Source organism: Lingula anatina, chromosome 1 (genome assembly GCF_051362555.1).
Source record: "Lingula anatina isolate TDL-2025a chromosome 1, LinAna3.0, whole genome shotgun sequence".
Classification (NCBI taxonomy): Eukaryota; Metazoa; Brachiopoda; class Lingulata; order Lingulida; family Lingulidae; genus Lingula; species Lingula anatina.
In genome coordinates, this window is record NC_141767.1 from 59,827,910 (window position 1) to 59,838,154 (window position 10,245).

Here is a 10,245-nt window from a genome sequence, read left to right on the forward strand (position 1 = left end):
CTGCCTCTGCTCATTAATCCTTTTTCAGATCTCCTAAATGTGTACATGACAAACATCAATCAGAAACAACAGCAAAAATTTATTTTTTACATGTACAAAACAAATACATAAAATATTGCACTATCATTTCACATAAGTGCAATGATATAAAGATAACAATCCTTAAGTCTTACTTTTATTTCAAATATTAACTTTTCTGTAGAACAGATGAGAAAATCACATACTACATTCTTATGAACAAAGGATTGTGGAAATAAATTTATTATCATGTAATAGCCCCTGCATTTTACTAATGATACACATACTACTCTAATAATGAAATGAATAAGAACTTCAAATAGGAGCCACTCAAAATATAAACTGATTTTCTGTAACTTAGAGCTTAATGTAATATAATCACCATAGTTGGGGTTAAGCTTTAACTAAGCTAGATCTAACATCAGCAACACAATTTTGAGGAAATCACAAAATTAAGTGAAATGCTGTTACAACTAGAGGATCAGAGAGGCGATACCGCCTCCGGATATTGTACCACCAGCTGGAGTTAGCGCATTCGTATGGACCCCCCCCCCTTCCAAAAAGGGACACCATCACCAGTCTTGTGCTTGACAAGCTCTATAAGATTTTCGAATTGACTTGCATTTTCCTACCCTTGATCACTCCTGTATTCTCTAGACAAAAGGCCTATTGGTTTTCCTTGAAAAGTGTTGTTAATGGTGCATATATGCTGACAAAAGAGAAAACCTAGGGGCAACAAGGGGCACATCTCTGCTAGTTTTAAAGATATGAGAGGCAAGAAAATATGCAAAGCTCAGTTCATGGTGAAAAAGTAGGTCAAAGGTCAATTTCAATATCATAGTTTATGAATTTCTATTCAAGTTCAATAGCAACCATGGGCATTTCTTTGCCAATTTTGCAGATTTAAAGGCCTGAAAACATGCAAAAAGCAGTTCATCATAAAAAGTAGGTCAAAGGTCAATTTCAAGGTCACAGATTGCTAGTGTATTACTTCCTATTCAAGTTCAATAGTAACTATGGACCTATCTCTGTCAGTTTTAGAGATAAAGGAGAAAGAAAATTTGCAAAGTTCAGTTCATAGTAAAAAGATGGTCAAAGGTCAATTTTAAGGTCACAGTAAATTGCCAGTATATGACTTACTACATGTACTTAAGTTCAATAGTAACTATGGACCTATCTCTGCCAGTTTTGGAGATAAAAGGGAATGAAAATTTGCAAAGTTCAGTTCATGGTGAAAAGTAGGTCAAAGGTCAATTTAAAGGTCACAGTAAATTGCCTCTGACTTTCTATTCAAATTCAATAGTAACTATGGGCGTATCTTTGCCAGTTTTGGAGATAAAAGGGAACAAAAATTTGCAAAGTTCAGTTCATGGTAAAAAGTAGGTCAAAGGTCAAATTTAAGGTCACAGTAAATTGCCAGTATATGACTTCCTATTCAAGTTCAATAGTAACTTTGAACCTATCTCTGCCAGTTTTGGAGATAAAAGGGAACGGAAATTTGCAAAGTTCAATTCATGGTGAAAAGTAGGTCAAAGGTCAATTTTATGGTCACTGTTAAATTGCCAGTAAGTGACTTCCTATTCAACTTTAATAGTAACTATTGACCTATCTCTGCCAGTTTTGGAGATATAATGTTACAATTCTGAGTTACAATAATGTGCCACCACAATGTACTTTTTAATACAGCATAACACGAAAACCGTATGAAATACAAAAAAACGAAGACCACATGCAATGTTGGGCTTTACATGCTCTACAAAATGCAAAAAAGAACGGGTCGCTAGCATTAACGGTTCCCGAATTAGAGACAGTTTTCAGTTTCGGTATCTTATGGCCGCTTCTCCCGTGAAAATGCACCGATTGACCCCAAATTCACGGAGATGAAAGATGACCCAAAGGGTAACACTTTCCAATAATATTATTGGTTAAGTCTGTGTAGTGTCTGAATAACAGCGCAAATAATATTTTTTTTGTAAAAAATTTCATTTTTTTGGAAATTTTGGCCTGTTTGACCTTGAAATAAAGGTCAAAGGTCAAATCCAAGGGCATATTTGAAATCTACACATATGACTTTTGGAAAGCCGTCTGTAGAAATTTTTCCCATAATTCCTTCCGTAGGGTAGATAATTGGCATTGAATTTTCAAAAATTTTGACAAGGGTGCATTTCAACAAGCGTCACGCCCAGGTTAATGCACCGACTGAGACAAAAAAATCTGGGGGTTCAAGTTGAGGTTATATGTGACCTAAATCCAAGAGATGGGGACAGGGGTCCTTGCGGTCTAGGAGGAGAAGCGGTAACGGTGACTTGTATCCGGCGCCAGTACGCGGAGCCGGCGGAGCTTACGGAGCCGGCGGAGCCGTCGGAGCCAACGGAGCCATCGGAGCCAACGGAGCCGTCGGAGCCAACGGAGCCGGCGGAGCCGGACGAGACGGGTCGGGACTAAAACCATGAGTACCGCCAGCGTACACGCTGGTGGTACTAATTATACTTACTAAAATAATTAAAAAAAGAAGAAAATTTGTTGGTGAAATTTAAACAAGTTATTTGTACTTATAGCCAAATACCAACCTCATTCATGAAATAAAACTCCAAAGCTGTATTAGGCAGCTCTGCTCAACTTTTGAAAAGGGACTATGTTAGACTGCTGCTGCACTAGTAGCTACAGAGCTGATTTTTCACAAAATGCCTATGCAGCTAATTTCATCATGGACTAAGATATTTGAAAGCGATACTGGGGCTATATATATTTACTTAAAACCAATTCTGGTGTCTCATGAATTCAAGTGTTACGAGGGAATATTTTGGTCAGATAGTACAATGTACCACAGCTGATGTACATAAATGTCTAAGGCTTAGCTACTGATATCAACCGAGCTTAGATGGAAGCTATGAACTTGTCCCTCACCCAAACTATTCATGAGATCTACCCCCAACAAGTCTTTCTCAGGCTAAAAAAAGGCAGGCTCTGGGCTTAAGATTTGATAATGATAATGAGCTGTTTAGGGGACCAATATGTTGAGTTCTACTGATGGATATCAATGAATGGCAAACTTAATAGAGCTAAATGAAAGTGTGTGGAGTAAAAAGGGTACTATGTTGAAGAATATAGCAGTATAAATCCAAATATCTTGCTCTTTCCATGCATTTCTCAAAATATTTTGACTTCCCCTCATACCAGTGTGACAGCATATTACAATCAATCTCTGAATAATAACACAAAATATATAACAATACAACGTAATAAGACAAAAAAATTTATATTCTTTCTTTGGGTATATATATATAATATTCCGGGGTAGAGCAAACACTCACCAATGTAGCCAAATGCTAAAACAGACTTAAACTGGCTAGACAAAATAGGGTTGATTTGACTTAAGTCAAATTTAAACAAATTGGAGAAAAAAAGTGATGAAAAAGTAATTAGCCAAGCGAAAAAAAAAATTGCTAGCGCTACCTCAGAATATTGAAAATTACTCTCAACTTTACAGACTGAGCAAAGCACCACAGGCTATAGGGCAGTACCTTCATCATTACTGTCTATAATTGAAGATCCAGATGTTTCTTTATTGTCACCTTGGGTATTCCTTTTTCTCAAGGCATTATCAGCCACAGAGTCTGACCTTTGTGTTTGGTTTTCATTGTGTTCTGTTTCATTACTGCGAAGTTCAGAGGGACTTTCGGCCAAAGAGCCTCCAATATTTAATTCTTCTAAAGTCCTAATGACAACAGTCTGGTTGTTGTCTGCATTGTCAGGTTCAGTAGCTTGTCTCCTGTTGTCAGATTCCCTATCTTCATCCATAGCTTGGATGAGATCATTTTGTTGGTTCTCAGAATTGGGACTAGTATGTTCTCTCGTTTGTTGCTGGGCCTCCCCTTGTTGCTCTGGCACCTGGTTTGCCTGGCCTGCCGCCTGCTGGCCTTGTTGACCATCTGCTATCAGTGCACCTAGGTTTTGTCTTAATTCCTGTGCTGTCAAGATATTGTCATTTCTGTCTCCTCCCCTGTCCGCTGCCCCAGCTTCATGTGGTGTTCTCATCAAAATTTCCTGAATCCTTGCCTGCTGTAAGATGGCTGGCAGTTCATAATGGTGGAAGAAGTACAACATTGAATGCTGAAATATGAAGACTAAATGATGAAAATTTCAATGATATGATATACAATGATATATACTGAAATTAAGTTGTGATCCCTTTTAAAATTTTTTCAAACACACCACCACTGTAGATTAATCTATTCCATTCTAAAATGTAAGATTTAACCAAATCTTATACAGAAATGAAAATCATCCATTTCTTTGTTTTTCATTTTTAAATATAAATGAAAATCAATATCAGGGGCAAATCAGAAAATATGTTCCTTTTGCAATGGCAATGGAAAGAATATATGGCAACAATAGAGACATTAAAAATTGAAAATTAACCCATTGCCATGCACAGGAAGGGTGATTGCAATGTTTAAACGGCCTCTGCCTACCTGAATAAACAACCAGGAAGTGATGAGTGCCAGACCACTGTACTGACCATTGAACCTGTAGTGGTAGGCATAAAAGGCAAAGTGGTACAGGTAGAAAAACCTACAAAGATAAATATGTTTATCAAAGAGATTGCGCATTTGAAATTCTTTTCTGATTAACAGTTATAGGCTTTGCTTGTTTAAAGTACTGAAATGTCCAAAGCTATTTTTCAGGCCCACAACTAACCCTCTTAAGATTATTACCTACAAGGAAGTTATGTTTTCACCAGTTTGTTTGTCCGTCTGTCTTTCTGTCTGTCTGTCATCAACATAACTCAAAAAGTTATGGACCGATTTTGATGAAATTTTCAGGAACTATCAGAAGTGGGCCAAGGAACAGATGATTAGTTTTTGGTGGTGATCTGGATCAATAATCAATCAATAATCAAAAATCAAAAAACTTAATCATTATAGAATGAAAATTTAGGGGTGAAACGGGTGGAGACTTTGCTGCCTTGGTGGAGGTCTGCGTTCTTGGAGTGCTTTTCTAGTGGCAAATTCAAAGATTTCAGAGGGAATCAATGACTATCAATTAAAAGCATAATATGCAAAAAAAATCGGGATTAAATTCAAAATATTCTAGCGTTGTAAAAAAGCTTTCAAATATAACAGCAATATGTTAAAATATTAGTGCAAACTATTAAAAAAGAAACCCAGGTGACACAATTTTTACCTAAGCCAGTGCCTCTTGCTGATATTTGTGTGACAGCATATGGCATCATATTGATCTGCTAACCAAACTATTAGTATCATATAAAAGGCTGTAGTGGTGTCATTGAAGAACTCAGACATGATGGCTTCCATACCTACAAGGAAAATTACCATTATTTATCATAGTACAAATATTGAAATTCATTTAAGTAATTTACTTCAATCATTCCAGTACTTATGTACTACATAACTTAAATGAGAATCATCCAAATCCATAAAAATGTTTCAATTTAAGACACTAGTCAGCGCAGGGCTGTTACTACTCCATGCTTACCTACTAAAGCTAGTATAACAGTCAGCAGCGGAGCTGCAGGAAAAGCAATTGTCACATTCATTTCCAACATTTGAAGGAGATCAACTGCAAAAAATAAAAATAAAATCAAAGACGACACTTGCTATAAGGATGTGAATATGTCAGAAGCACAATTAATACATTCAAAGCAAGCTCTATATATCCCTTAGATGCATCCTTAAGTGACGGAAGTTAACTTTCATTTTATTCCCATATTTAGTATACTGTAATTTAATTTTTCTCAAATCTGAGAGTATAATTTACAACTTACCAATAAAAACAAATATCTGATGGTGAGAGTATCTCAATAACATCGACACTGATAAGGTCTTAAATGGAAAAAAAGAAAGTATATTGATTGGAAAAATTGTTAATTATTTCTTTAGGAGCAGGTTTTCAAAAAAGAAAAGAAATACCAATAGGCTAAGCCTGTTCCACTCTTAATGCAACTATTCAAAACAAGAATGATTACTGTTAATTAATAAATAAAATTAAAGAAAGAAAGAAAGAGTGTGTCCGTGTTTTATATCTCAAAACTAAAGCTGACATCCTTTTTTTCACTATGACACCTTATAAAATAGTAAACTTACAAAGATGAGCATGATGAAAGCAGCAGCAAGGTATGATGTTCTTGCCATCCACATGCTGACAAACCTATAGTGCTCCCCAGTGACAACATTCCTCAAAAAACCTACAACAAATATAAGAAAATCAAAGTTTCTTTCATCTTTTTAGTAGATGCTCATTTATTAACATACTTAGTCATAATTTGGGTATCAGAACAATCCCCCCCCCCCCAAAAAAAAAAAAATTTTATATACAAATCATCCGCAGGGAATTGTCCTAGAATCATACTTTGTTTCGAGTCATAAAAACCCAGCTGGTTTCTTCCACAATTGAAAATCTCCAAAGAACCTCCCTGCATTAGACACGCTACCTTTGTTATCCTCTTGTTCAGCCAACTGTTTAACACTGGACATAAGCAGGTCATCATAACCTAGGAATTCATCTAGAATAACTCTGCTAAAACTGTCTCCAAAACATTCATCCTTCAGGGGATCTGGAAAAGAGATGACTATTGATCATACATGTTTCAGAACACATACATACAGGTGCAAACAAGAAATATTTAAATATGAAGCAGAAGTTTGTAGCTGTAATGGACAAAATAAACATGTAGATGGTATTTGTCATGATACATATTACTTTTTTGTGCACACAGGCACCTATGAAAGTAAAAGTAAAGTATTCTGTTTAAGAAATTCTCAATCTTCAAGTCTCTGGGACTCAACAATAAGGGATAGGGTTACTAACCTAGGGTTATTAACATCACAGTTATATTGAGCCTCTGCCTGGTCTTTGGGGACAGTCTCAAAAATCCATACTCAAGGGAATATTCCACAATATATTTCTCATCAGGCCACACTGAAATTGAACAGGGCACTCTTCACATATATGGGCATTGGAAATATGTACAAGTGGAACACCAGATAAACAAATTGTTCTGCTTTGGTAAGAAATAATAAAATTGCTTTTATAATCATATTTTCTATTACTAATCTAAAATTACAAACAGAACATACCTGCTTTGGCCAACATCTCTAGTTCAGAGAGTGTCTCTCTGAATGGTTGCATGTTCCTTTCAGGCTTTCCTTCAAAGGAGTAATCTATGTTTATTGTTGTATTGTCTGTGGTGATATTTTTATCATTTACGCTGGCCAAAGGAAAACCCCCATCAATAATACTGCTGTCCACTTCAGATGGTGCAACCGGTTCAGCCAGTCCTGCATCTTCAGTGTCAGTCTTACCCTGTGTCCCTTCTATGTCTCCAACCTGTGGTACAGTGTCATTACCAAAAAGTATTCCATCTACATCAAAATTTTCATATTCTTTTTTGTAAGAGTTAATAATGCTATAGTTATCTGAAGCATTTTTGATGATTTCTACTCTCAATATACCATCTCTTGGCCATTCTTTTTGAATGTGTTGAAGGCAGTTCATTGGAGCTCTGGCAAATACTACATGAATGTAAGCTAGAATGAACAGCACCATAAGGGCCTGCAAAGAAAAACAGAGCAATTGAGACACTGTCCATCTTTTTCTGTACTAATTCAACTAAGAATTAGGTGGGTCATGAATCATGCCCAAACACATATTACATACTTACGTGAGCTGTATGAAATAGTTCAATTTTACTAATGACTGGCTGAAACAATATACCATATATTTTGATCAATTAATATTAGGACTGACCACCCTGAGCTTCAGAGATAACTTGACACTAACCTCTTCACAATAGCCTATCTTCATTGTGTCAAGTTACCTCTGACCACATTCGATTGCCCCCGCCGCCCGCCAATCAAATTTAAAGCCCGCACTCAATGACTCATTGAACGATCTAGCCAATGAACGCGAACGAGTCAAAGCGCGCTTTGTTCAAATCCAGACCAATCAGAGATAAGGCTCAATATCAGGGACTTGCCGTAACCTGTGGGCAGCACGCAAAATACATCATCCCTCAGTAGATAATGATGCAGGGCCTCAAACTGCTCTGGTTTCAATTCCGATATACTCATATTTTGCAAAGAATCAAGAGATAACTTAACACATTATTTTACGTAGTCACTCGTAGAAGACGCCATGCTTTCTTTGTGTACGGTTATGCACTCGGCACTACTCGGATGTCTCCGCACTCGACAATAACTTTTGTTGTTAGTATGGAGCTTGCGGAATCAGCCGAGGATTACCGATTGACGGTCAACCAATCAGCGTTTTCACCAAACTTTGGTGAAAAATTTTGAAACTTGGATTCGATTGGCTTATATAAACTAGGTCAAACTATTTTCATCAGAGGTAACTTGACACGATGAAGATAGGCTATTGTGAAGAGGTTAGTGTCAAGTTATCTCTGAAGCTCAGGGTGGGACTGACACACCTAAGCCAGAATCACCTAGAGATTTTTCCCACCTATTTTTGCCAAGCACCTCAAGAGTGTGAATTTAGACTGCTACTGATAGTCAGCAAACTTTAAAAATATTAATTCTTTGTGTATGGTAGTTTTTGTTTAGTCACCTGTACAAAGACAAAGGAAACCCCTCCTAACCATGGGACTCATTTGCCCAACATATAAACAAGGTGGGGATCAGGTAGTACCAGTAGCAAGCATTTACCACCTAAGAACTGCGCCAAGTTGCTTTCATTGTGAAGACAAAGGATTTACTCATGAGTCTAGTGTTTCATCACAGAGATCAAGCAAGAAATGTCTAGCTGGCAGACAGTAATGGTAACAAACATGTCGATGAGAACAATTTACCCACCTTGACTAGCACCAGTGTCTCCAGCATGCGCCGCACTGATTTAGGAAATGCCCTGGCATATGTCAGAGATATTCTATAAAATAAAGCATGGAATAGCCGATCCCTGACATTGAACAAGGGATTTTGCTGCTGCTGTGGAGGCCTGTTATTATTGTTGTTTCCCACTGGCCCATTGTTGTTCTCCTGCACAGGAGGCCCATTGATTATGATAGGCATCTTTCACAAATTCAATCTGTAACAAACTTTTAAATAGATATAAATCAAACTGATGTTGAGTCAGTTGTTGCCAAGACTTTACAAAATGCAATGAATGACTTTATTGTATAATTACATTAATTTTACCATACATCAAATTCTGGTATCATTTTAAGCTAAAATAGTTGATACTAGCAAAAATGTTTTTGTCAATATTCTGTATTTGCTTATGCTCACCTCTGATAAATAATATATTAACTAGAGCATTTCCTCCTAAACATTCTTCAAATTATATTATGAAAATCTGAAAATAAAAACCTTAAACTGAGAACCATTCTAAGGGGATTTTGGTTTTTGTGAACTGTATAACACTGGGATTCAATTAGACTAAAATGATTTTCATAAAAAATCTGATTCATACAAGAGCATTACTTAAAGTGGAATAAGAATGGCCTTTTTATCAGTAAGATATCAATTGGTGATTGGAGCTTTTATTAAATACTCAGTAACTACTGGGTAATTTGAAGGAAATAAAGGGGCAAAGCAATTTACCAAATCAGGATATGTACTGGGGAACAAACATTCTAAGGGAATCTTTGTCCAAATCTCTGGTTGTTGGGATTTACTACACTTGGTTAGGGTCAGTACCGGGCTGACCCAGTTTACTTGGAACTAGCCCGTTCTATTTCTTGTCGAAATGATGACAACGTTATGAACGGGAGTTATACTATAGGGTAACAAACAAAAATGCATGCACTCAAAATAGATACAAAGTCATTACTACAGTGAGTGTCAAACTGATTGGTGCTCTGACCGCGCTGATGTCATAAAAACAATGACCTTATATTCTTATTCTTTTTCTCGTTATTTGGCATTCTGTGCAGATTAGACGTAGACGTATCTACACTAAAAACCCGTCTCCATAATTTTAGATAGACTTAGATACAAAACCATTCTGTATCATTTATACGGTTCACATTGTAATCCACCTTTTAGTTTGTCAGTAATCGTGAAAATAACTTACAACACAAACGTGAACATCTTCCACTGTCAGCAGTCCAATATTTACCCAGCATGCAATAGGTTGTAGTTCCGTTTGAGGTTTCTCGATTATTTTTGCGTTGAAAATTAAAATTAAGGTTTTATCAGAAATAAATTTATGCATCATTTGTCATCAAAGCGTGATTAAGTATTGATA

At 36.5% G+C, this 10,245-nt stretch overlaps 1 protein-coding gene across 3 annotated transcripts; it reads right to left on the reverse strand.

The window, feature by feature from the left end:
* Positions 1–64: 64 nt before the first annotated feature.
* Positions 65–10,228, reverse strand: LOC106165027 (membralin). 3 transcript variants are annotated; one of them, XM_013543098.2, is made up of 12 exons: positions 10,072–10,228; positions 9,285–9,351; positions 8,853–9,084; positions 7,119–7,593; positions 6,850–6,960; positions 6,473–6,595; positions 6,126–6,226; positions 5,807–5,864; positions 5,518–5,601; positions 5,206–5,338; positions 4,494–4,593; positions 65–4,131 (listed from the first exon to the last, which is right to left on the reverse strand). In XM_013543098.2, the coding sequence occupies exons 3-12, from the start codon at positions 9,066–9,068 to the stop codon at positions 3,529–3,531; spliced, it is 2,004 nt and encodes a 667-aa protein (XP_013398552.2). In that variant the 5' UTR covers positions 9,069–9,084; positions 9,285–9,351; positions 10,072–10,228; the 3' UTR covers positions 65–3,528. The 3 variants fall into 3 exon arrangements, with proteins under 3 accessions (XP_013398552.2, XP_013398551.2, XP_086868317.1); XM_013543097.2 differs by having other exon boundaries at positions 8,853–9,094; XM_087012191.1 differs by lacking the exon at positions 9,285–9,351 and having other exon boundaries at positions 8,853–9,094; positions 10,072–10,206.
* Between the last annotated feature and the right edge of the window lie 17 nt (positions 10,229–10,245).

Coding starts and splice junctions, on each gene's coding strand:
- LOC106165027 (XM_013543098.2), bottom strand. CDS start 9,068: ATGCCTATCATAATCAATGGGCCTCCTGTGCAGGAGAACAACAATGGG. Junction 6,596..6,849: donor TGTGATGTTAATAACCCTAG/GTTAGTAACCCT, acceptor TCTCTTTTCCAG/ATCCCCTGAAGGATGAATGT. Junction 5,602..5,806: donor TCAGATATTTGTTTTTATTG/GTAAGTTGTAAA, acceptor TATTTTTTGCAG/TTGATCTCCTTCAAATGTTG.